Below are 27,180 nucleotides of genomic sequence, written 5' to 3'. Positions count from 1 at the left end.
TGAGGTGAAACTTGGGGTACACAAGGCAAATCATACTCCTGAAAGGGGTTCACGAGTCTGAAAAGATTGAGAGCCACTGATCTAGTGGGTAGGGCACTGGACAGGGAGTCAGGAGACCTGGGTTCTTTTCTTGGTTCTCCTGCTGAGTCTCTTTCCCCTCTTTGGGTCTGTTTTCCCCTCTGTAAACAGTCTTTCTTTGCAAAGTGCTTTGAGATCTATAGATGAAAAGTGCTGTGTGAGGGCTAACTGGGGCTGGCTTGCAGCACCTCTGCCATTCTGCTTTCTAGTGCTGTTGCTTTCGTGGAGCTGATATTAGCAAACCACAGGTGTCTGAAGTTGAAAGCCCATTGTGTCACCCAGCCTGTCTCACTCCAGCACAAAAGCACTAGCACGCACACACCCATCTGTCCAGGCTCGTGGGATAAACAGATCAGAAGAATGTTTTTAGAACCACCTGGCAGTCTGTGTAGCTGGCTAGCTAATATCTGTCCCCAAACACCTGCTGAGTTTCACAGCCCGCCAAAGGTGAGCAAATGGGGACCATATCCCCCTACTGATAGCAACCAGCTTTGCAAAGGCCAAAGCTATCGCAGGTGGAGCAGAGAGCCTTTTAAAAGGAAAGCAGGCGAGAGGCGAAAAACAATAGCTCAGTGAAGCTTTTACGAAAGACGATGCCGAAAATAAATTAGCGGGAAGCAGAGTTGTTTTCCTGGAGTTCTGATTGCAAAACCAAGCAAGGAGCTCTTACAACTAGCCAAGAAAAGGAACACACTGCTCCCTCTAGGATGTCACATGCAGCTCCTCTTTATCTTTGCAACTTAATCCTATCCAAGGCATCATTTTGTTTCCCTTAATACTGGGTGCGTTTGTGTTTTCTTTCTCCTTTCTCCCTGTAAACCACCCCTCCACCCCACCACGCCGCCCACTTGCCTCAGCTGTCAGCTGTACATAACCCATGCCTGGAAGGAATTTCCAATAAAGTCAGGTGACTCCCCCTGGCTGGCAGCTCACTTCCCTGCCCTCCCCAAGTCCATGTACTGAGGCTGGGCTTTCGAACCTAGGCTGCATCGAAGGGAGCCAACCAGGCTGACCAGCACCCTGACAAACTGGGATACTCATACAAAATCTCACTGCTGGGGTAAATGCCCTACCAGCCAGGCAGGCGCTGATGGGTGAGTATTTTTGTTGTGGGGTGGTGTCGTGCGCTCTCTACACGCCTCCTTTAATAACTGCTTATTTGATTTTGCAAACGGGGCAGGGAGATGATTAATAGCTCTTTGAGCTTGGCCTGCCTTGGTAGTGTGGATCGGCAAGTGGCAAAGGGACCGTAAGAAAAATGCGGGGTAACTGGCTGAAATGAAAATTCGAAAAGGGCACATTAGGCTATGGAAAGATGAGGTTAATTTCTTTCCTTTCTCAATTGCCTTTCTGGACTCTTTGGAAATCTTGTGGCTGATTGGCATAATTCTTATATATTCTTCATTATGTATTTGTATTATCGGACACAACCCCTTGGTGTCAGGCGCTGGACATACACAGAACAGACAGACAGTCCTAGCCCCAAAGAGCTTGCAATTTAAATGTAAGACAAAGACAAGAGACAACCAGTCGATATAGACAGACAGGAGAGCAGAAATGCCCATGGCCAGACAACACTGATTGGCAGTGTGGATTTGATGGTTATGTTGACTAAACCCCAGGGATGGACAGAGCTGGGGCTATGTGGAAATCTCACAGATTTTGCTGGTTGGGGATTAGTTTTTCAATACCAGGGTCTGTTCCAATCCAGATCCCAATTTAATCAGACCTCAGCGATGATGGTGGAGGGAGGGGGGTGGATAATTATTCTGAGGGCAAGAGCCCCAGCTGGTGTAGATTGGTGTAGGGACATTAAAGTCAGTGGAACTCTGCTGATATGCACCAACTACAAGATGCTAGTTTGGGTCCATTTCTGATGAACACTGTCTGTAACAAAGCTAATTATTCTCTAGAAATGGGCCCGCTCTAACCCCCCCCCAAACGTTGGGGTGTCTGAAATCTAGCTCTTGCTCAGAATGTTGTACATCAGGGCCCCCGCTTTGCCGTCATGTTGTGGATCGATTTGTACATTTGCTCTAGGATGCGGTCGCTGAGCTGCTAAATGAGACGGGCTTTGGGGAGCTCTGCTTTGAAGTGCTCCCTGGGGAGTCTGGGGAGATGAAGGGACAGTCTGTGCCTTTGATTCAAAAGTCTTTTCCTGGCTACAGTGGAGCAGATTCCTCTGGCAGTCACGGTGGTCTAAATCCAGAGTAACGGCAGCGGTGCCGATGAGCTAACTCTGGATTTACACCGCTGTCAGCAAAATCCCAGCCTGTCCTGCTACGTGTAACTAGGGCACTTGGGAAAGGGGAGCGATAGCAGGAGGCAAAGCCTTCCCATCCGAGAACAGGAGCGTGTCCCATTCGGGTTCACCCCAGGCCACGAGTTTCACTGCCGAGGGGTTAGGTAGGCTTAGCGGAACGGGCCCTGCTAGAGCAGCAGCCTTCCTTTGGCTACGTTAGCGTCGGCCCAGAACGGCGAGCGCAGCGTGCCGTAGAGGAGCCACCTGGAGCTAAACCGGAACGAAAGGGTACAAAGACACGGGTGTCTCCGTGAAGTTTCAGGCACCTTAGCAAAGGATGATGCAAGGACAGGGCATTTGTAATCACAGCCACCAGGGCGCTGTCATATGCCCAAATGTATCTCGCCGTCACGGCACTGCACCGGCTGGGGAGTATTGCCAAGGCATACAGAACATTTACCCAGCTACCTGACAGTGACTGTTACTTTGCACTTTTTCCCAAACGCACCAGCAATGGCAGGCAGAGGAAATACGGTTTTTAGCTGCCTATCCGTCCAGGCTACTGCAATTTCTACCCATCCTCCCTATGTCCTGCTGCTGTACAAAGCAGCTGACTACATCCTTCGGTGCATCTTTGCATCATGTTCATGAGGGACGTTGGCACCAGCCATAAACTTGATGAACATCAGATTCTTTCAGGAAGGGAGATGCAAGATAAAAGGGCTCAGGGCTTCTGTACCTAAGGATTTCTGGGAGGATGGTTAGAGCTCCTTGCAGAGAACAGAGCTGTTCCTTCTTGGCACTCTGCCCCCATATGCAGCTATTCTTTCCCCGTTCGGCCGTGGTCAAGGGAAGAGCAGGAAAAGTGGATTTAGAAATCCCTTGAGCGCTAATGTGGCACCTGCTTGCCTGTGCATGAAAATGGAAATACACCGAAGGCCTGATCTGAAGTCCGGGAAGAGGCTTGTTCTGACTCTGATGAATGTTGAATCCAGCCCGAAAGCAGCCTCCCGCCGAAGAAGCCGGGAGGCAGATTTGTAAATAAGTCTGGGGCTAGAATGAGAAACCCATCTGTGCAAAAGAGAAGGGAGATTTAATGATTCTAATAACGTTTGAAAAGGGGGAATTTAGGGCTGGTGAAACAAGGTTGGCTCTGGAGGCCTCTGTTGATCCACAGAGCAGGGACACTACATGGACAGCATTTAGGGCAAACCGTTCCCATGCTGCTACAGCCAGTGTGCCACATACCAGAACCCTGTGAAAGAGAGGGGGATTTAACCCGACCGATCCGCCCCCTCACTGGGGTGCAGGGAGGAGCTTTGGTGTGTTTTGAGGCCAAAGATTAAAGGGAAATGGTGTGGTAATCTAGGATGTGGAAGAAATGTCTGTTTGTGAATCTGTAGCTGTCTAATCTATGGGCCATATCCTCAGCTCCTAAACTGCATTAGCGCCATTGCCGATTTATACCAGCTGACTATCTGCCCCGAAATCTGCCTGTCTATGGATTGATCAGCTGTGGAGCCTGGATTTATTAATAGACAGACAGATATTTTCTATTTCTTTTCGGCCAAGTAAAACATAAACAGCCCCCTACCATGTTTATAACCCACAATTTGCAGCACGGTGTTCAGCACATGGGCATTGGAAAGCAGAATCAAGTAGGAATTGACTACTGAACCGCCTGGTCTGTTTTTGACCTCCGCGTTGAATGCAGCAATTATATAAACAAACAGGCTAAACGATGGGCAGTAAATTCAGTGCTTTAAAAACAATTTTGCTTTCAATTTCCTAAAGTGTTTTTAACTAGATTAAATGAATGTCTTTATTTTAAATGCAGTAAAACCTTAGAGTTACAAACACCTCGGGAATGGAGGTTATTCATAACTGTGAAATGTTCGTAACTCTGAACGAAGCGTTATGGTTGTTCTTTCAAAAGTTTACAACTGAACATTGACTTAATACAGCTTTGAAACTTTACTATGCAGAACAAAAATGCTGCTTTCCCTTTATTTTTTAGTAGTTTACATTTAACAGAGTACTAGGGTTACCATATTTCAGCAAGCAAAAAAGAGGACGGGAGGAGCCCCGCCCTAGCCCCTCCCACTTCCCGCCCCCCCCAGAACTCCCAACCCTCCCCCCGTTCCTTGTCCCCTGACTGCCCCCTCCTGGGACCCCTGCCCCTAACTGCCCCCCAGGACTCCACTCCCTATCTAAGCCTCCCTGCCTCTTGTCCCCTGACTGCCCCAACCCTTATCCACACCCCCACCCCCAGACAGACCCCTGGGACTCCCACGCCCCATCCAACCACTCCCCACCCCCTGACAGCCCCCCCCAGAACTCCCAACCCATCTAAACCCCTCTGCTCCCTGTCCCCTGACTGCTCCGATCCCTCTCCCCACTCCTGCCCCCTGACAGCCCCCCCCAGAACTCCCAACCCATCTAAACCCCTCTGCTCCCTGTCCCCTGACTGCTCCGATCCCTCTCCCCACTCCTGCCCCCTGACAGCCCCCCCCAGAACTCCCAACCCATCTAAACCCCTCTGCTCCCTGTCCCCTGACTGCTCCGATCCCTCTCCGCACTCCTGCCCCCTGACAGCCCCCCCCAGAACTCCCAACCCATCTAAACCCCTCTGCTCCCTGTCCCCTGACTGCTCTGATCCCTCTCCCCACTCCTGCCCCCTGACAGCTCCCCCCCAGAACTCTCAGCCCCCCCCCCCCCGCTCCTTGTCCCCTGACTGCCCCTCCTGGGACCCCTGCTCCTAACTGCCCTCCAGAACCCCACCCCCTACCTAAGACTCCCTGTTCCTTGTCCCCTAACTGCCCCCTCCTAAGACCCCCCCCAACTGCCCCCCAGGACTGTATCCTGACTGCCCAAAACTTTCTCCACTCCCCCCAAAAAGCTCCCCCCCGTTTCTTGACTGCCCCCTCCAGAACCTCCCTGTCCCTTCTCCTGCCCCCCCTTACCCTGCTGCTCAGACCGGGTGTTGGGCTCTGTGCGAGCGGAGCCGGACACGTGGCTGCGCTCCCCAGCACAACAAAACCCGGTCCCTGGCCCTGCACAGGGCTGCCGGACTGGGCTGCAGGAGGAGGAGCTGCCGGCTCAGAATGCAGGGGGGGGGGGTGGGAGGAGGAAGCTGCTCCGGAGTCCAGCCCGGGACTTCCCTGCAGCCCTCCCAGCCGCTCCTCTGCTCTGCCGGGGGAGGGGGGAAATCCCGGACATTGTGAGTGCTTTACAAATTCCCCCCGGACGCTATTTTTAGCACGAAAAGGAGGACATGTCCGGGTAAATCCGGACGAATGGTAACCCTACAGAGTACTGCACTGTATTTGCTTCTTCTTTTTTGTGTCTCTGCTACTGCCTGATTGCATACTTCCAGTTCCAAATGAGTTGTGTGATTGACTGGTCAGTTCATCTCTCTGGTGTTTGTAACTCTGAGGTTCTATTGTACAAGGCCAGATTCGGTCTGTATGTCTATCTTTATTTTGCCCCACCACTGTAGAATCTGAGCAGTGAGATTTTGCCTTGGGAAGAACCTAGTAGAAACTGAGTAAGGACCTTATGATTTGGCCTCCATAATATATTTATTGAGCATGTGTATTGTAGGATCACAAATAAATAATATAAACTGCCTTCGCTTTTAAAAGCTGGCCTGCTTGAATTGCTGGAACATAATAGCTAAGCCTGTGTGCACCATAGCCCTCTGCTGGCTAGAGTCTGTTCGTTTATAACTTTTCTATGCCTTGGGCAATACTGTCCAACTGTTGTCTTCTAAAGTGGACATTGACTATAGAACCTGCCTTCCGACACACCTAGGATCATTGGTGTTTTTTAAATGGTGGAGAGTTGTGGGAAATGCAAATCACCAAAACACACACAAACGTACTCCTGTGTTTTCATAAGAGTTGACTTGGAGTTTGTGAACATTTTGAAGAAAAATTTTGAGAAAATGTTCGGGGATTTTGACAAAAAAATTGGGAGGAAAATTCATGAAACGTGTTTCTTTTTTCAGACAAGCAAAAATTTCAAACATTTTGAGATTTTTGTCCAAAAAAGGGGAGGAGGGGGGAAGTTCTAAAAAGCATGCCTCACTCCTTATTTTTGGACTATCTCTTATTTCTACCCATAAAGTCACTTTTTGCTACATGGATTGCATCTCACCTTCTTTGGAGGAAAAATAAATCCCTGAGAAAATTGGGAGGATTAAAATTGATTTGTAACCCTCAATTTTTGTGTGTGGCCTAAATATCTTTCATCACTTGTGACAATTTAAGCAACAGAGGGGATTAATTTCAAGGCTGCCTTGTTGGAGACAAGCAGAGACACGCTACTGGTGACTCGTTGAGGGCTCATGGTAACATTTATATGGTCAGGATGAGCTGCTTCAGGATGCCAGCAAATCAAAACAGCCCCTTTCACTTAGTGCAGCTCTTGTTCAGAGTTGTGCTGAAGTGTAAACAATAACAGCCTCGTGAAGTTGTTTTTTTTCCTGACACACACTGGGATGTGAAGGTTGCTAGGACAGTAAGCGCATTGTGTCAGTTATGTTCCAGCCTTGGAATATCTCCAAAGCAATACATGCTGGATTGAAATCATGCTTTGTTCTCTGGCTTGAAAGGTGATTGATGATTAAATCTGTTAACAAACAAACAAAAAACACTTTAAAGAGTAAAATAATCTGTAAAAGTTGATGCAACTCAGAAACGTTAAATACTTTTGTTTGTTCTGGAGTGGCTCTAAAGACACACATTCATCCTAGCTTGAAAAACGCTCATATAACTCTCATATGGCTCAGCATTGTGCCTTCAGGAAGTAAATGCTAGTCTAAACTATATCTGTGCAACTGTATGGCAAAAATCCCATTCCGTGGCATAGGGTGATGATAAAATTGGCAGGGGGAAGAAATCCTGGGAAATGTTTGAGTTTAAACACCTCAATTTGGGCAGAGTGAAGGGGAAGAAATTTCCCCCATAGAGGACTTATTCTTAAACTGTTCTGTCTCATTTCTCCATGGGGATGAGTATAAGTCCCCCCAGTCCAGTTCATCTAACTTGAACAAGTCCTCCATGCAAAAACCAGGCACCCAAGCTGAAGTGCTCATTTATTCGGGGATTTCATTATCAACGGGAGAACAGGAGGAAAGTGTTTAAGCACTTGAGCTTTGACTCTCACGGTGTTTTCAAGCCAGAGAACTTTGTTAGATTGGGAGTCCGCTGCCGCTAAAAGCAAATCAGAGCATATGATATTTATTTTCAATTTGATGCCACATTGCAAAGAGGGAGAATGGCCCAGTGGTTAGAGCATTAGCCTGGGCGACCATCTTCAATATCTGGCTCCTCCACAGGCTTCCTGCATGACCTTGGACACATCATTTAATCTCTCTGCGCCTCCATTCCCCATCTGCAAGCTGGACAGAACAGCTCTTCCCTCCCTCACAGGGATATGTGTACATCGAAGATAGCAATGTGCTCGGATGCTGGGGTAAAGAGGACCGTATGAGTACCTAAGATAGGTAGACACTGCTATTCACACTGAATAGTATCTTATGTCTTGAATTCATCAGTGACATTTCTTGTACACTACGGTGTTACACAACATGGGGCAAGTCCTCAAAACCTGTGTCTTTGGCTGAGAGGAAAGGAAGGGCAACAGAAAGGAATTTCTCCAGTCCCTTTCAGTGCCCTCTTTTGACGGGAATGGTCAAGTGCTGGCACGTTACTGGAAGGCCAGATCACCATCCCGGAATGTCTCTCCCATGCACTTGTTTACATTCCCGGTGTCCCATTTCACTCACCAATCCTGCATGCAAAAGAACAAACCTCCCTCTGTGTTTTACAGCATTGGCCATCGGAATGGGGGCTGGGGAATTGTGAGGTAACTGTTCCTTCAGGTAGATTGGTTTTGTAGGTCCAATTTCAGCTTCAGTGCAACTCCAATGCCGGCCCTTCAGCAGAGGGACATTCTGCGGCAGGGAGCTCTCCATGCCTTGGGGGAAACAAACCTTTGCAGGTGGAGCACTTCTGGCAACAGAAGTCCTGTCCTCATGTTCAGCTGCCCTGGGGCAGAGTGAATTGGGCCCATTATTATTATCCCCAATAATTGAGTCCAGTCTTGCTCCAAATGAAGTCAATGGGCAATTTGGGTTAATAGAAATTGGGTAGGAGGGCCACCAGGACAAATACAGGGCTGTGTGTTTTTTTTCTAGTTGATTATTCTAGGCCCAAGGCCAAGTCCCGTTTCTATGGAAGTCCATGGAAAGCTCCTATGGGATCAGGATCGAGCCTTTTGGTGTAATGCATGTACTAGTTGTGGGTTTCCTTATGTTTTACCCCAGAATGGAGTATGTCTTGGAGAGGTGGGGGGATTCAGGGTGGGAGCTGTTTCTCATCTTAGCTATAGATTGTGGTCAGTGTTAATGGCACTACTGTTCCATCCTGACCTAGAATATCCTGACCCCAGCCTCCTTTAGGAAGGAGGAGGGAAACCTTTACTAATGTCCTAGTGTTAACTGACAAGGAATGTCCTGGTGTGAGGTTTCTCTAAGGGTAGGAGGTGGAGAAGCTTCCTGAGGGAGGGTAGGGGGTAGGAGGTAGGTTTTGCTGGCATCTTTGTGTGAGAATGTCCTTCACAGGGGTTTCTAGAGTACAGAGGTCTTTATAAATAGCCCTACTGGCAGGGAATGTCCTAACCTTGGGACAACTTGAGAAAAGGTTGAGAACTTCATCAACAACATGGTTTTAGCAGATCGGGATTATTATCCTAACCTTGGCTTACATTTAGGAGAGGAAAGGAGAGTCACGTTCATAGCTTGGTGTTAGCTGGCAGAAGGAATGCCCTGATCTAGCTAATCTCAGAGGGCGCCGCATTAACCCGATAGCTCTCTTCAATTGCCTTTCCCTACTTTTTTTTGCCCCCTCACCAGATTTAAATTGGGTCTGCAGCTCAAGCCCTGGACCCCAGCCATGTGCATGTATAGAGCTCACCTTACAAGGGTGGGATTTGCACGTGCCTTCAATGTATAACTCTCCCTGCTTGTATGGGGGGCTTCTCTTGGGCTGGACAGTGATGTATGCAGAAGCATAGGGGGAGCCATTGGAAGCAGCCTTAGCCTTGGGAGAGTTCCACTGAAAAGCAGGAAGGTGTTTGGAAGTGATTTGCCCCTGTTTTCTCACATTCTGTATTTATCCTTCAGTTGGCAGAGACGTTCTCTATGGTGCGTTGAGAAGCCAGAAGACCTAGACGTGGTAAAGCAACAAAGCTCTAGGCTCCCCCTGGGGCTGACAAACCCAAGCCCATCTTCTGGTTGCTTCCCTGCAACACACCCCGGTTCACTGCTACTAAAAAAAAGAGGGCACTTCCATCAAGGAGTGTGTTTCGCCTCGGCCCAAGTACGAGTTGGACCACGGGTCTCCGGACAGCATGGTGGTGCAGAATAAGCTGGACACGGGGGACCCCAGGAAAGCAGTCCTTTTGGAACCATTCATCCATCAGGTTGGGGGCCACATGAGCATGATGAAATATGATGAGCACACCGTCTGCAAACCCCTCATCTCCCAGGAGCAGTGGTTCTACGAGTCGCTCCCCACAGCCATTAAGCAGTTCACGCCTCAGTACAAAGGTAAGGAGGAGCTGGATGATCCAGGAGAGAACTGCAGGGGCAGGAGAGGGAGAGTTTACTAATGGTAGCCATGATCAGAAGAGAAGATGTTAGCTACCCATAATTTCATTGATCCTTTCCTTCCCTTAATGAGACAAAGGGCCTGATTCTCTTCTGGCTTGTTGGGTTTAATGCCATTGGCTTCCATGAAGTCATTCCTCATTTATCCCGGTATAAGAGGAGATTCTGGGCCAGTCAACATACTTCCAAAATATGGTCCAAGCCCTGAACGCCTTTACTCCACTTTTACTCATGCAAACTCCCATTCGTTTCAGTGTTTTGCCTGAGTAAAGATGTCAGGATTTGGCTGTATGACTCCAGGACCCGCAAACGTAACTGATTTTCTTCACCTTTATTTTAAGCTTCCTGGGTTTGCAAAACTGAGCTGAGAAACTCACATCAGGTTCCATCTATTGAGTTCCCTGGTACTTGCTGTTTCCAGTGGGGCTGAAAATAATGCGAGAACATCCTTTCTTGTTGTATTTTGACTCTTAGCCCCCATGGGAAGCAAGTAGTGCATTACATGGGGAAAAAATTAAATGCCATCTTAATATCTTACATCTTCAAAAAGGCTGTTTCTCTTGTCCTTCAATTGTAATGGAGTCATTGAGGATGAGCAAATTGGGGGCAGGGGGGAGAGAGAGAGATTGAGAATGTGTCTGTAAAGGAGGTCTGCTCTTTGGACTCTCCAACACTTCGTAGACTTTCTCAACATTCTTAGCAATACTGAATGGTTCTTATACACACGCTCTTTCAATCTTGTGATCACTGTACAGAAAGTTGTGTGGATTACTAAGATCAGCCTTTTTATCTTAGCTTCTAAAAACTAGCAGATCATCTCTGATGTCAGGATTGGGCGTCTTTCTAACAAAGACTGCGCCTGCTCCACCATCTAGCATTGGGCTAGATGCTGGAATCACTGCATGGCCTGTCTTATGCAGGAAGTCAGACTAGTTGCTCATCATGGTCCCTTCTTAATCTACGAAGCAGTGAATTTTAACAAGAGAAGTAAGTGATAAAGTCCTTGCTGAATTCCAGGTAGGATTCCTCCAGATAACAGGGGTTTTGGTTGGACTCTCTAGCGGTTAGTGCTTCTCACTCAACAGAAATGTGAATTCTGGCCAAGTGCCCCCTTTTGGAGCTTGGGTGTTTGAGCTACTGAGTCATTGGGAGCTCTCCAAAGGTTAACTGTTCGTGCAAAGAGTGAAGAGATGTAGCGCTTAAGTCAATATAGTTAGATCAATGCCGTGTCAGTGTAGACACTGCGTTGCTTTCATTCACGGTTGCTGTCTTTCAGACACCGCCCCACAATGCCCCACACTAGCAGTGAAATCAGTGCAAGTGCTCCTGGTGAGGACAAGCACCGCCGACACAAGGAGCTTAGTGTGGTTGTGTAAAACCAATTCAATTACTGCCGTGGCTGTACATCAACGTAACTTAAGTCGGCTTAATGTTGTCATGTAGATTTCCCCTTTCTGTGTGGAGACTTTACACCAGTTTAAAGTAGGCTGATGTAGGTGAATTAAGAGGTGCAAGCAAGGCGGATGTGAGTCAGGTTTAAACTGATATAAGGGTGTCCTCACACAAAGTTGCTCCAGTTTAGCTACGTAGGTGCAACCTCACACCTTTAGTTAAACAAGTCCGCGCTACGGGTGGACCAGGCCCAGGAAGAGCAGCTTGAGGGATAACAAGCGCTTGTGGCAGGTGTCATGCTGTGAGCTTCGGCTCACGCGACAGCCAGGATTCTGGGCCAAGGTCAGCGAAGTGGCAGCCGTCTAGCCGGGAGGAGGGTGAGGCTGCTGAATTACCATCCAAGAAGAGGTGGAGGAGTAGGCGGTGCAAGAGGAGGGGAGGGCTCATGAGACAGAAAAAGGAAAAGGGGACGAGGGGGAAGCCCATTTGCACGTGTTGGTGACGAGTGCATCCAGACATCCCTGTTTCATGTGCGGAGCCTTTTCCCACCTGACGCGGCCAATCTGCTTTGGTAACGCGAGACAGTGTCACCGCGAGCCTGGTGTCATGTTAGCACTCGAGTGCCATCTGCATATCTGAGATGCCAGTGACCAGCCTGGGAGAAACCGTCCTCCTCACTGGGCATCGCTGTCAGCCAGCGGAGCAAACGGCTGCCTCTGCGACAGCAGCAAATAGTCGTTCGACTAGCAAGTTTCCTCCTCAAGATTTTCTCCTGGAGGGTTTTATTTTGGCCGCAACAAGAGCGATGGAAACCTAGGCTTGCGACGGCTGGCTGTGGAGCTCGGCTGTTTCAGAGACCTCCTGCCACTTCTCCTTACTAAATAGCTGCTTTTATAGTTGCCTGCATTCCCTCAGGGTGAAAGTCACCCCTGTGCTGAGAGCCCAGCACAAACTGGGCTCTGCTAACATCATAAGAAGTTCTAAGGGGGGGAGTATGTGATCCATCCAAGGGTTGTACTGTCTTGGCCTTGAGCTGCCACACATATAGAATGTTCCATTCTATATGCATCCGAAGAAGTGGGCTGTAGTCCACGAAAGCTTATGCTCTAATAAATTTGTTAGTCTCTAAGGTGCCACAAGTACTCCTGTTCTTCTTTTTGCGGATACAGACTAACACGGCTGCTACTCTGAAACATCCCTGATAATTTCTCTCCCCTAATAATACACTGGCACCCTTCCCTGTTTCTCCCTCTTGAGACCCTGACTGAGGTTTCTGTTCTCCACCCTCCTTGTCACTTGGCCTTCAGCTGGGGGTAAGATCTTCCCTGCTAGGAAGCGAGCAGAGCAAGCACCCTGCACCGTTATTCTCCTGCTTCTGAACTGCTGCGGAGATTAACATGAACGAATGAGCTTGCGGCGAGCTTGGCGCCTGGGTACCTGCAGCCAGCAGGCGCTTCCTGACAGGAGGCCCAACAGTGAGGACTCTGAGCCTGGGGAGGGAAATGGGGTGGGGAGGGTGCATCATGCCACTGGGCCTGCTGTAGAGGAAGGATTATTACTATCCCTGAGCTTCTGTCTCTTGCTGTAACAAGCTCGTATGGTGCTCCCAAATATCTGCCTGCTGCCGGCTAACTAAGCTAAGCGCACACCTGTGCCAAGCATGCACAGCAGCTGAATTGTCACTGATTATATGTCAGCAGCATGAGTCACATGCCTGTTGCTTTATTGCCAGTAGCTTGGGAAGGGGTTTTTTGGTGTGCTGGAGAAATGAGCCTGCTCTGGCTGCTCCGAATCAGTCCACGCCCCTACCCAACACCCATACCCACCCAGCTGATAATTTCTCCATACACACAGCACACGTCCCTTATAATTTCTCTTCTAACTCAGTACACATTACATAGGCCTTATCGCGTCTCCCTTAACTTAATACACATGGACCCATTCTCACACACACACATTCTCCATCGGCTTTCATTGTGTGATCTGAGGGCACTGAAGCCTCAACAACTTTCAAAGTGAGCCAAACGAAATGGAAGCTCATTCATTCCTTTCCTAGGGTCCAGTACTGTGTGTTTTGCCTGAGTAAGAATAGCAAGTTCTGATCCCCTAGTTAGCAGAAAATGAGAGAAATATATGTAGAAGCTGGAGACCTCCAAGCCAAATGGTGCTCTGTACGACTGTTTATCCAACAAGATATAGCGGAGGCCAGGGAAAAATAATACATTGCATTTTTATAGTGACTTTTGTCCTGAAAGATTCCAAAGCACAGAGAACCAGTAAGATGCAGCTATCTCTGGGGAGGAGCTGTCAACCAGGTGGCTGGGACAGCCTGTAACACAACAGTTTCCCTGCTGAGAGGATGCCTTTTGTTTCTTTGTGGATGTAAGCCCTTGAAATAGACTTCTCTTTATATAGAGGTAGCATTTAATTATCCCTCATTAGGAAATGACTGAGGCTGGCCTGTAAGCTGTCATTCCCTCACTCGGCAATAACCTGACCTTTTGTTAATGAGACTCCGCCGCAGGTTGTAATGTAGAACTAGCCCAGTGCCCCTGGGACAATGAGGTGGTTTGTGGCTGTCGGCCCCTGCAGCCTGGCCAGACTCTCACCGATAAAGGAAGTGTTCATTTTTTTTAAGGCTACTTTGGAATAATCGTCTCCGTTAAATTCCTGCATGCTGGCATCTATTAACCCTTTCAGTGTGAGTCAGGATATGTGAACTGATCTTGCTAAGAGACACAGATCAGGGCTGCCCTAAGTTATGCTGGTTTGTTGCAGCCCCCTAAAGGGCTTTCTATACGTAGGGATTGCTGGAGTACTATATGTTCTGGCCATGCCCTCTCCTGATCTAATACACCCCTCTGCTCGGGGACAGGTGGACGGAAAGAGAAGAGGCTTGCACAGAGCTGGCTGTACAACAGGTGAGGGTTTCCCCATGCCTGATCTTCAAGTAATTTGTAGCACCAGTTGAAGTCAATGGAGACTGTGGGTTTCCAGCATCTCAGAAAATCAGACTCAGTATTTCCATTAGCTGGAAAAAAATCATTAAAACAAAAATTAGATTACCCTTGAAAAACCATGGTTTAAATTCGCTTTGTGAAACCAAAGCATAATAGTGAGATTTGGAAAACTTCCACACGGTTTACCCGTTCCTGCTTATCCCTTATCACCATTGTTGCTGAGTGACTTCCAATCAATAACAGAGTTCGTCCTTTGCCTGTGAGGGAGGGGAGTGTACCATCTCCCTTTTACACATGGGGAACTGAGGCACAGAGAGACATAGCGATTTGCCTGAAGTTGCACAGGGAGTCTGTAGCAGAGCCAGCAATCGAACCCAGATCTCAGACTCCACAGACTTTATCCCCTTCCTACTATCAGTCCTTTAGCCCTCTTCCTGACTGGACCATTGGTGACCTTCACAGAAGACTATGAAAACCTCAGGATAGATCCTCTGCTGGTGGAAATCAGCATAGCTCTATTGAAGTCAATGGAGCCTCATTGATTTCCACCAACTGAGGATCTGGCCCTTATCTCCAGCACTTGTTGACTGGATGTCGGTGACCAGCAGCTGAGGTTTGACATTGATGGAACGAGAAATCGGAGCAGGGATGGACTAAACTTTTAACATACTCAAGTCTCCACACTCTCCAGTCCCTACTCTCCTGGGATCCATTGTCAGGGTCTCTAGATAACCAGACAAATAATACCAGCTATCTTCTAACAAACAAATCAGCTGCTTTCTGAGGTCAGAAATGACCCCTCTCTGCCTTCCAAATAAACAACAAACTCTTTCTGTGCACATCATCTACCATAATACCCCGTCCGTGCAATTTCAACATTCACCGAAGTGCCCCATGGTCTGAACTGCTTTATGAGTTGACTCTCATTACTTTGCAGTTTAAAGGGATAGACTGTGTTCGGCGTCCAAATGTTCTATAAAATCTAATTTTAACCCACCATTGCATGATTTTTTAAATTACTTTTTCCTCCCCTAATTTTTCCAGCGATGCCAATTCTCACTATGGTATTGTGTCCCATGAAACTTAGTGTTTTTCTGAACGCCCCAACTCCTGGAATCCTGTGATTAGGTGAGAAACTCAACTTTCTTTTTTTTAAAGAATAAGTTTATGTCCCTTATACTTGCAGAGAAAAGCTGGAAAACGTTTCCTGAGTGCACCCTAAAGGCTCAAAAAACAGAAGACAAATAAATAGAACCCAAAACTTATGGTTTTTATTTTTTTTTATTTATTTATTTGGTTTTTAAACCAATCTCCTGATTTGGGGGAGGGAGCGGGGGAGGCTGACCCCTAATTTTGGAATGCTTGGTGTTGGAAAGAATGCATTTCCCTGCCGTGTTTGCAACCCAGACACCACAGAATTGAAGTAATGTGTGGTAATTAAGGCCTTGATCCTGCAACTGTATCTGCATGGACCAGGTGGAAGAAGGGACCTACCCATGCATATGCAGGATTGGAGCCTGAATTTATTAGAAATTGACCCAGCCTAGTTTCACTGTCCAATTTGTGTGAAATAATAATTAATAATAATAATAATAATAAATAATTAATACGTAGCTCTTCTAGTGCTTCTCACCCATCGATCTCACAACTCTCTACAAAGGAGGTCAGTATCTTTATCCCTATTTTACACATTGGCCTGGTGGGTTTACGTGACAGTATTACACAGCTGCTTCAGGGAAAAGCACCTGCATTCTAAGCCTTTTTCGGTAGCTCACCAGAATGCAGGCCTGAATGAGCCTGACCCTGGCGTTTGTCCTGGAACTGTGCAGTGTTGCCTGGAGTAGTTAAGGCATCAAACGCCTGCAGATTCGGAGACAGCCTTGTTGTGTTGTTTTGTTTTTCCTTTTTGCCTGTGACATCTCAATGAGTTTTGCAGTAAGTGGCAATAAAGCTGTGATCCTTCTCCAATCTAGCACAGGTAGCTTTTGTCTCTTCCCACTGAACGAGCCACCGCTTGGAGAGACAAGGCGGGACACATTAGAAAGAGGTGAACTATTTTCCCATAAGAAGGAAGGGAAGGTTAAATGTCAAAAAGGAATATTCTTGAGACCTCTGTCGCCAGTTGGTGCATATAGATGTCCCCTGTCTCTATTGTTAGCCCCTCCCAGAGCTTAGGAACCATTATGTAATGATGACACAGTGCACAGTATTGTTCAAATGTCATCATTTAAATCCAACACCATGTTAGTGTTCTTTAAAGAGCATCTGCACAGACTTGGCAGCTCACTTACCCATTTCAGGCAGATTAGATGACCTTGAGACAAGCGTTCTCCCTCCCTTCCACCCCCCAGCTCTCAGTGCTGTCTGTCTAGTTCAGAGCTGGCTACAGGATTATGGATTTATTTTTCAGGCCCACTTCTGTTCAGATTCCTATTGCGCATGGCAGTAAATAAACACACTTTTAAATTTAAAAATAAATACACGCGAGAAGAGGTAGCAAGCTACATAGCAAAACAGCTCCTGCAAATTGTAGAGATGCCTCTTGCATGCAGATAGCTTCTGTAAATATACTCTGTCTGCCTAGCTTGCTTTGTATAGAATGGGACGGAATTTTTGGTGGGACCGAAAGGAAGGGAATGGAAAGCACTTTAATGCAACAAAGCTTTGCTTTCAGATGATAAAGCCACAGTTGGAATAAAAGAGCAGTACAGTAGCAGCCAATACGCCTTAAACCATGTATTATTTATTTGTTTTATGAATATACAGTACGTCAATTATGTGACATAAGCAAAATTAGCCCAGTCCCATAGTGCTATATACCATGAAACAAAATATATTTATTAAAGCTGGGATTTTCAAGTGTGTCCATATTCCATTGAAATTTTGATGCCTTGCACCTTTGAAAAATGTCCCTGTTAATCTTCATATTAATACAAGATATTTAAGACCTATCAGTTTCCCGCTATATAGTACGTATAGGGCAAGACCAGCATGATTCAATGGGATTATTATGCTGATTTGCACCATCTGATGCTATGTAATTGGGACAGCTTTTGAATGTTGCACACAGCATTGGAGATATAGCTACAATATATTTGATAAGAACTAGACTCTGAAAACAGACTGTAGAGTTAACACTGAGGAGTCTTACGTTGGTCTCACAGTGATTAGATGAAATTGTTTTCTTATCTGCTGGCTCTGCAAACTCAAACTGGGAATCTGAGAGGCAAGCTGGATGTTTTACTGGTTTCTTGCGTGATCATCTCTAATACAGGCTTGGGAACTGGAATTTAGTTTACAATTCTGGGGGTGATGCACAAGCCAGAGTAAAATCTAGCTCCCTCTCTTTAAACTGCGCTGGTATTGAAATGCTAGCACGAGGGGAGGGGGGGGAGGGAAGGTCCAGATTTTCAGAAATGCTGAGCACCCATGACTCCATCTGAAGTGGATGCTCGGCACCTCCGTAATTCAGGCCATGAGCGCTTGTTTTAGTCAGCAGATATGACTTTGAAGACGAGCAAGGGGGCAGTTCAGTGGAGTAGGAAACTGCCATTTTCACAGTCATTTTCTGACGGTAATCGCTCTCTAAATGGAAAGAAGGGGGCCTCCATAATTGTTCCATCATATTTCCTTCGGAAAACAGAATTTCCTTGTTTCTAAGCTGCAAAAATACATCTCCCTTCAAAGGCTAATGAAACGGGGAGGTTTCCACCTAGTGATTTCTAGATAGGAAAACCAGATCTATATTTTGCCAAGTGGTGTGGTTTTTGCTGCTGGTGGCTTTTGTAGGTCCCTAAAGCCATCATTATGAGCTGCTTTCGGACTGTGGATACCATTGTGGGAGTTGGAAATGACCGGGCACTGCTGTGAGCAGCTCACATGGCTGGAATCCTGTCTAATCCTGAAAGGGCGATGCTCTGAAAATGCCTGCAGTGCTGGACTCTGGGCTGGCACTGCTGTGAGGAAGTTCACAATGCAGGAGTGATCCATAGAATTGACAGAGAAGTTCTCACTGTCAAATCAGGGCTGTCCTTAGCAAGGGGACCACTGCACTCAACCTTTCCCTGAAAGGTGATAGCTGCTTCATATACAAGCCATGCCCATGAGTCATTTGTCATTTGAAGCACTGAGGCAAGGGTCCCTGTTGCTAAAACTTTGCTAAGAGAAGGGTAAATACATAAAAGGTTGCATTGCAGAAAGGTTCAGCCATGTGATGCCTATTAAAGTCAATGGAAGTTGCACAACTAAAATACTGGGAATGGCTGAGCCATTGCAAACACTGAATCTATCTCCCCTTGTAAGTATTCTCACACTTCTTATCAAACTGTCTGTACTGGGCTATCTTGATTATCACTTCAAAAGTTGTTGTTTTTTTCTTTTCTCTCTTACTTAATTGTCCTCTCAGAGTTGGTAAGACAACTCCCATCTGTTCATGCTCTCTGTATGTGTGTGTATATATATATCCTCAATATTTATTCCACTCTATATGCATCCAAAGAAGTGGGCTGTAGTCCACAAAAGCTTATGCTCTAATAAATTTGTTAGTCTCTAAGGTGCCACAAGTACTTCTGTTCTTTTTGCGGATACAGACTAACACGGCTGCTACTCTGAAAACTAAAATACTGGGGTATGTTTTGAATATTTAAGGGTGATGCCTAATGGTTAGCATTCCAGGCTTTCACCAATAGGTGTCACTGTCTGGCCTCATCAATCAAGCAAGAGACAGGTATGTATCCAATTAGTGCTATCTTCTGTGCCCCCCAATGGCAGTATGAAGTGGTTGCAGAGGCAGTCTTCCATTCCTGGTGGTCTTTAACTCCTAGGGAAAAACCAATCCAGTGCATTGGAAGGACAAACCCATGCCAGCGTAGCTGATACATAGAAAGGTAATTACTGTGAGCCACACATTCAGACCCACACATGTGCTTTTGGAAATCTGGCCTGTGTATTTTCCTTGGTTTGCAATCGGAACAATGTCCTCCAACTGGGGCATTAGTGGCTAACTCCACGGCCACTGATAGATTTCATGCTGCTGCCTACACCCCCCCCAAAAAAAAAAACCATTTTGGAATTTGGAAGGCTCTAAGTCACCAGGGTATCCTTTTACTTCAACAGTCCATTTGTTACAGTGCAAAGTGTGATAAAATAGGTCATGCTGCTAAGGTACTGTTACACTTGCTCTTGTTTCTAAAATAATCTGATAAACTATTCAAGACCAGCTTTCTAAGTAGTCAGTCTTCCTCTGTATTTTTCAATGATAGGGTTTTTTTGCAGTCATTAAAAATGCCATTGGCCACTTATAAGAATTCTGAAGATTGACTTCAGTGGAGTTACATTAGAGATTAATTTGGCTCAGAGTAATGGGGAAAGCTGCAGAAATGAGTGAGAAATCCTTCGGCAAACAAAGCTATTTTAATACATAATGTATTCATTGATGGATATACAATAGTATATTGGCACTTGTATAGGACTTTTCATCGGCAGAGCTCACTATGCCTTAGAAGAGTGTCTTCGTTGCCATGTGGGGAAGCTGAAGCACAGAGGGGCTTCACCAGCAAGCGAGGGGCTCAACATTGCTGAAAATCAAGCCCAAGGTGTCTCAAATTGGGCTTCCCAAAAACTGAGGTATCCAAAATTAGAGGCTACGATTGACATTGAGTCAGGGCAGAGCTGGGCCTGGAACTGCAGTCTCCTAGCCCGAGTTCTATCTGCCTCTCCTGGACAGAATGTTAGACCTGCTCAGATGCCACTGCCTGGAGAACCCTTGGAGACCACAAGACCCTAATGCTGGTACAAGCAATGGATATGACTTAATGCTGAAGACCTATTATTTTGGAGCAGAAATTTCTTAGTTCTGTCCATGCTAATGACCACGAAGTCCTGTGTGGCCATGGAATCACTGCAATAGGCACTTCCTTACCTGTGCTTTACTGAAACTCCTTATGACAATGCAGCAAGTTTCCTGCAGACGTGGCTCTTCTAAGCTCCCGTGCTCTCACTGATTACAGACACCTTGCGTGCACACTGACATTTGTTTCAAGGATTCCCCCTCCCTTCCCACCCTCATTTTGTTCCCTGCTGCTGGAAAACCCCTCAAGAACAAGAGACCTGCATGGCTTCTTGTAAGTGAGCCAAGCCCTAGTCTAGAATCCTGCGTCAGGCCCCTGTTGGTTCAGCTGTTGCGTAGCTTGGAAAGAATGAACGCCCCGAGCGGAGTGGAGAATGCAAAGAACATGATGTACAGGACAGCTTCCATGTGAGGCAGGAAGGTGGGGGTTGGGTGGAATGGTAGTACATGGGCAAGAGAAGGGAGCATCTAAAAAGCCTTCAGCTATTTTCCAGAGGCTCAGGGACTGCTTACATTTACAGGGTGGAGGATTTGATTTCAGCAGTTGCTAGAGCACTAAGCTATCCCCAGGTAAGTGCACTGCTAAGTATCCAAGTTCTGATACAAGCACCTGGAACAGAGTGGGATGACACCTGGCTAATAATGCAAGCAACGACTGGTCTGTAATGGCTCAGTGCAGGTTAACCCTGTTGCCTGGGAGGGAAATTTTTGTCACATTCACACGATCCTCCCTCTTTTTGTAGGTATCATCTCAGTGTGCCTCAGAAAGGACAGCTTGGGCAACCTAGGCCTGATAGCCAGCCCCAGCCTGCCGACCGACAACTGCAGTTCCTTGGATAAGGAGCATTCGGTGATGCTATGTCAGGAGATCAAGCGGACGTCCACCACCAGCAGCGAGCGCTTGTTTGTCAAATGGAGTCAGGCACCTTTCACAAAGACCATCAAAGACAGGTGAGTGCCCAGTGCAAGCAAGAGGTGGCTGCCTGAGTCGAGGGGCTCTGAAGCAGCAGTAGCTCCACTTGCAATCTGAGCCGAATACAGACTGATCGCATTTATAGTCTGTGCCTTGTAGGCACGAAGCCCCGGTGGGTAGTATGCTTATGTCTGGCATAGGGATATTCCAAACAAATAATGGGCTGGCATCAGATCTCTCTCTGGTTTTGCCGTGGTGTAACTCCATTGGCTTCAGTGGCGTGACTCCTGATTTACTGCAGTGTAAATTAGATCAGAATCCAGCCATTGGCTTCAGCGGCCTTCTCTCCCCGCAATCCCCCAAAACAGTGGGCCAGATTCTGATGTCACTTACACAGGTGCCAATCCGGAGTGACTCCACTGACTAGTGCAGTCACTCCAGATTGACACCTAGGTGATTGTGACCAGGATTTGGGCCTTTTTCACAAACGCCTCTTATTTGACCTCCACTTGCCATCAGGCAGAATTGCAGCCTCTGAATTCTGGAGAGGACAGGGGATGCTTTTCACCTCCTCTGCCAGGTTGCAGGATGCCCCAAAAGCAGCAGGAAGGAAGTGAGGCCATGGCTGTGCCTCCTGTCCCCCAATCACTGCCCAGAGAAGCTCAACAGCAACAAAAGCCGCACAGAGGATAGTGAGCTGCACCCTGTAAAAGGCTGTAAAGGGTACGTATGCAGCCTTTACGCTCATAAGAATACCTCCTGATAGTCTCCTTGCATGGAGCAGCTCTGGACCACCCCCAATGCGGGCTTATATCTACAACACTCAATGGAGCCCTGAACAGTTGCTTTGCTAGAATTGCAGAGGAGTCCGGCCTTGCTTGACCTTTTAATTCTCAAATGTTTTCAGTGAGACGCAGGATCATTCACTCTAACTGGTTCAAAACAGACCCAGCTCAGCTATCGTTTAGAGGCACAATCCAGCTCCCATTAAAGCCAGTGGGAGTTTTGACACTGACCTCGATACAAGAGGAATCATATCCATAAGATGGATGAGACCAGGGGCTGAATACACAGGGAGAATGAATCCACTCTCCCCATCAGAGGTGGTCCCTCTAGCCCAAAGATAAGGCACATTAGCAGGCAGGTTGCCTGTGCTGCACCTGTTAGGTGGATAAATGGAGATCTCCAGGCTTCAATGCAATGGATCTGGGCCCCTTCACAGAAGCCAAACTCGCTTTAAAATTGCAATAAAAAAATATTGGCACCAAGCAACCGCCTAACTTCCTGAAAATGACTTTAACTCGGTAACAAAGTATCCCTGCAGGTTAGCCAGGATGAATACTTATTTCCTCAAGGGTCCCTGAAAATTTCCCTTATCGGGTTTCATACTCTACAAAGGAGGGGAAAAGGACAACTTCTTTTCTGGGAGCTTACAAACCAAATTTGCTTCTTTGGTGTATTTTGTCTAGCGGCCCAGGGAAGGCGCTCCTGAGGACGGAACTTCAGTACCATACGGACGTCTCTTCGCTCATGGAGGATACAAATGGGAACCAGCCAGAAAGAAAGAGCTATAACCCCTGGGGACTGCACTGCCACCAACTGCACCTGAACCGCATGTCCTCCAAACTTGATGAGAACAAACTACATCGTATCCTTTTTTATTCCAGCCGTTCTTGTTGCACTTTGCTTATTGCTTATTTCATAGCGGTGATGTTGAGGCGGAGGAAAAGACCAACCTTCTGATGGAGAGTTGCTAATAATGGATCACAATCGTAATCAATGAAACATTTTTATGTGTAGGTTATAACAGGCCCCAAAGCCCTTGGGCATGAATACAATGTATTTAACTGCGTTCTGGATACTCTCTGTCTGTGGCTAGGTCTACACTACCCGCCTGAATCGGCGGGTAGAAATCGACCTCTCGGGGATCGATTTATCGCGTCCCGACGGGACGCGACAGTCGATCCCCAAATCGACGCTCTTACTCCACCAGCGGAGGTGGGAGTAAGCGCCGTCGACAGGAAGCCGCAGAGGTCAATTTTGCCACCGTCCTCACAGCGGGGTAAGTCGGCTGCGATACGTCGAATTCAGCTACGCTATTCACGTAGCTGAATTTGCGTATCTTAAATCGACTCCCCCCTGTAGTGTAGATGTAGCCTGTGTTTAAAAGAAACTCCACATCAAAGGGTGTCCATCCAAAGTCAAGGGAGCCCTTCACGTAAAGGGATCAAAGCAGCAACAGCTCTTCTCCTTCGTCAGACACTCATTTGATCACCAGGCATGTAATCAATGCAGCTTAACCCCACCACCAACAGACTTGAGTGACTTTAGTGTCGATGAAAGGTGTTGGATTGACAGCCCTGGGCTACATCTACACTAGAGAACTGAGCCATTGATAGTTTAACTGGTGATATTGCACTTAGAATAAGTTGGCTGAAATTGGCAACAAGGGGCCAGTAGCCATGATGAGTGCTGGTGAAGGTGCATTGCAAAGTCTCAGTACAATTGTGAATGATTATGGTGAACTTCAGAGGATACGCAGAGCCACCCCTGATTAAGACCTATTTCAATTGTACATTTAATAATAACAAGTCTCCCTTAACTCATGTATCCAGAGTTTCTGTTGCTTGAAAACGTGGTGTCAAAGTATCAATATCCCTGCATTCTGGATTTAAAGATGGGAACCAGGCAGCATGGAGATGATGCATCAGAAGAGAAGAAAGCACGCCACATAATGAAGTGTGAACAGAGCACTTCTGGATCTCTTGGAGTTCGCATCTGCGGAATGCAGGTAGGGCGGCCTCTTGACCCCTTCAGTATTTCTCAAAAAGAACAGGAGTACTTGTGGCACCTTAGAGACTAACAAATTTATTAGAGCATAAGCTTTTGTGGACTACAGCCCACTTCTTCGGATGCATCCGAAGAAGTGGGCTGTAGTCCACGAAAGCGTATGCTCTAATAAATTTGTTAGTCTCTAAGGTGCCACAAGTACTCCTGTTCTTTTTGCGGATACAGACTAACACGGCTGCTACTCTGAAACCTTCAGTATTTCTGTTCTTCAAAACAAGCACAAGGATTTACCACTTAATAAACCCAAAGGGCCAGTTTCTCAGCTGGTATAAACTGCCATAGCTTCAGTCTTCATCTCAGTTGAGCTACCCCGTTTTACACTAGCTAAGGATCTGGCCCTAGACTCATACATTGCCCTGATTCTTTGCCCACGCTGTTCAGTGTTAGTCAGGACTGGAACCTGGAAGAAAGAAGAACATAAACTTTCCACGCTCATTCATTTCTAGGATCTAGCTAGTCTAGTCAGTGCAAATACCAGACACCTTTTTTGTGCTAAATATTACATCTCTTCATGATGAAATCGTCACCCCCTTCCTGCTAGATATGGAAAGCATAAATTTGTTTCACTTGTGCCTCTGAGAAGATTTAGAACATTGCTCTGCTGTGTCTGAGGGATAATTATTATGATTAAAACACATAGATAGCACTGTAAATAGCTAGCGTCAAGTAGGTGCCTCTCCAGTCTTCAGATACTGAACTGATTATCCTTTTAATTACATGTGGTATGTAACCGAATTCTGTATCCACTCCCAGAGCTTGATCGTGTCAATATTCCTGTCTAGATTTCCTTGTGGTTCTTGAGTTCTGTGCTTTGGAAAATAAGACTGTAGTACAGCTGAGGGTGGGTACAGCACCTTTATTAAAGCCTTGTCTACAATGGTTGTTTATTCCAGTTTCAGACACTCGTTTTGCTGCAAACCCTTAGTGTAATTGAGGGTAAATTGCTATAAATCACTATTTCCTCCCCATGCTTCTTATACCAGTTTCAAGCAGGGGTAAATTGTACCAGTGCAAACTGCGGCTTATAGCCTGTCTACACTAGGGGTTTGTACCAGTGCAGCTATCCTGCTGGCTGGCTAGCAGTACCTTAAACCTCCCATGTAGACAAGGTTTTAGCTTCAGTTAGCGGCCTGCTGCATAAATTGCCCTATGCTGTTGAGACTGGAGAGGAACTAAGCATCTCATGTACCAGCTTGATTGCGGACCCGTTCGTTTTAGATTAACTCTAAACTACGTGCTTTTCCTTCCGCCGAACTAGCTGGATTACTTACATGCAGGATGTTTCGAAGATGCAATAATTTGAGAGAGACACAATCTGGATTATTGTTCTTTTTATTCAAGGTTTACCAAGCAGATACTGGCCAATTTCTCTGCAAAGACAAGTATTATGGAAGGAAACTATCACCCGATGGCTTCAGACAAGCCCTCTACCAGTTCCTTCACAATGGTAACTGCCTCAGAACAGACCTCTTGGCACCCATTGTGTCCCAGCTAAAGGCTCTGCTTTCAGTCATCAAAAAACAGAGCTCCTATCGATTCTACTCCAGCTCCCTTCTCATCATCTATGATGGACAGGAACCCAAGGAGAATAAAGAAACCTTAGACAACCATCCTCAGGGGTGTTTTCAGAACATAAACTGCACCATGCCACATGGGACTGGTCACCCCAAAGTTGATGTCCGCATGATAGATTTTGCTCACGCCACTTATAAAGGTTCAAAGTATAATCACACCATCTACGACGGGCCAGACCACGGCTATATTTTCGGTCTAGAAAATCTTGTCAACATTCTTGAGAATACTAGAGAAGGAGAATGACACATGCTGTGACATGGCATGGACTTTGTGGTGATAGATATCCCAGAAAGGGACTGCCTGTGCATTGGGCCAACTGCATGGAGCCCCTCACGACTTTTGAACATCCTGTGTACTTTTTGGAATGAAAGCATTGGTGACTTGCTAGGAAAGCGCAGAAGATGCTATATGCCATTACCAAAGCGAACTGTAAAAGCAAAGGATTGAAAAGAATCCACCGTGCTTGTGATCTCGCCGAAGATTTATTTTCCTTTCTTCTTTTACTGCTGTCCTTGATTTGTTTGCGAGCGAGAGGAAAGCATTACTTGAAAGAATCTTAAAATTAATATAGGGCCTGCTCACCTCCATATGCACCAGCAAAGCCAAGAAGGCTAAGCAAAGACCGTGCAGTTGAGAGACTATTAAGAGGTGTTGGCAGGTCTGAACAAGTTGCAGCATTACTTTCAACCCAAGCTCAACATGATGGGCCAAGGACATTCAATGACACAAACAGAAGAAAATTGCACTTTCTGATCTTCATGCTCCAAACACCTGGCACTTTTAAGACTGTGATAATGTATGAAGCCCTCAATACAGTATATCTATCTATATCTATATCTATCTATATCCGGTATAAGTGGTGCTATATAAGAGGTGCTATGTTTAAGAAGTCCTTGTTGTAAGGAATTTATAGTCCCAAGGCATGAGTGAGGATGCTACAAAGCACAAACAGAATCATACAAGTACTTAATATCCCCTGGAAGAATAAGGGGGGCAGACTAAGGAGTTTTCTGAAGGAGTGGAGGGAGAGGAAACAGATATATCAGAGAGTGCTGAGTCTGTCCGATACTGATGTCGAGAGTGAGTCAGATACTGGTCATGAAAGGATTCTCATCAGGACCTGGTAGCGTGGGAGAGAATTTGTGACATAAGGCTTGCCAGTGCATGAAAGTTATTCCAGAATACGGTACGGTGTGAATAAAAAGCGGAACAGCTGTTCCGAAATAACTCCGTGTGTGGGTGCTTGTATTCTGAAATAAGAGTACCTTTTTCTGGCTTAGCTTAATCCACTTCCAAAGTGCATTACTCCAGAATAACAGTGTCCACACGTGTAGTTATTCCAAAATAGTTATTCCGGAATAACTCCATGTTTGGACAAGCCCTGAGTCAGGAACTGGACGTTTAGGCTCATCTTTTGTGTGTGTGTGTGTGTGTACATGTGTGTGTGTTTGGAGGACACAAAATTGGGAAAATTTAACAAAATGTTTACAATATTTGTGGGCAGATAAGAATACGGAACAACTTATATAACCAATTCCTTCCTGTGCAATGTGGGAAACCTGTAGAATGTCCTTAAGTCAAGAATAGCGATACAAAGTCCAATTACTGGGGAGCTGAAGTGTAAATAAAATTGTCCAGGTCACTGTC

General features: G+C 46.5%; 1 protein-coding gene across 3 annotated transcripts; it reads left to right on the top strand.

The window, feature by feature from the left end:
• The first annotated feature begins 774 nt into the window (after positions 1 to 774).
• On the top strand, positions 775 to 27,180 carry IP6K3 (inositol hexakisphosphate kinase 3). 3 transcript variants are annotated; one of them, XM_005309359.4, is made up of 6 exons: positions 880 to 1,172; positions 9,510 to 9,935; positions 20,939 to 21,146; positions 22,578 to 22,756; positions 23,724 to 23,899; positions 25,300 to 27,180. In XM_005309359.4, the coding sequence occupies exons 2-6, from the start codon at positions 9,737 to 9,739 to the stop codon at positions 25,774 to 25,776; spliced, it is 1,239 nt and encodes a 412-aa protein (XP_005309416.2). In that variant the 5' UTR covers positions 880 to 1,172; positions 9,510 to 9,736; the 3' UTR covers positions 25,777 to 27,180. The 3 variants fall into 3 exon arrangements, with proteins under 3 accessions (XP_042714043.2, XP_005309416.2, XP_065447732.1); XM_042858109.2 differs by lacking the exon at positions 9,510 to 9,935 and having other exon boundaries at positions 775 to 1,172; XM_065591660.1 differs by lacking the exons at positions 880 to 1,172; positions 9,510 to 9,935 and adding an exon at positions 20,645 to 20,765.

Source organism: Chrysemys picta, chromosome 4, assembly GCF_011386835.1.
Source record: "Chrysemys picta bellii isolate R12L10 chromosome 4, ASM1138683v2, whole genome shotgun sequence".
Taxonomy (NCBI): Eukaryota; Metazoa; Chordata; order Testudines; family Emydidae; genus Chrysemys; species Chrysemys picta.
The sequence above is the reverse complement of the archived record's forward strand: the minus strand, read 5'-3'. Positions and strand labels throughout refer to the sequence as shown.

Coding starts and splice junctions, on each gene's coding strand:
- IP6K3 (XM_005309359.4), top strand. CDS start 9,737: ATGGTGGTGCAGAATAAGCTGGACACGGGGGACCCCAGGAAAGCAGTC. Junction 9,936..20,938: donor GTTCACGCCTCAGTACAAAG/GTAAGGAGGAGC, acceptor CTCTTTTTGTAG/GTATCATCTCAGTGTGCCTC. Junction 21,147..22,577: donor ACAAAGACCATCAAAGACAG/GTGAGTGCCCAG, acceptor TATTTTGTCTAG/CGGCCCAGGGAAGGCGCTCC.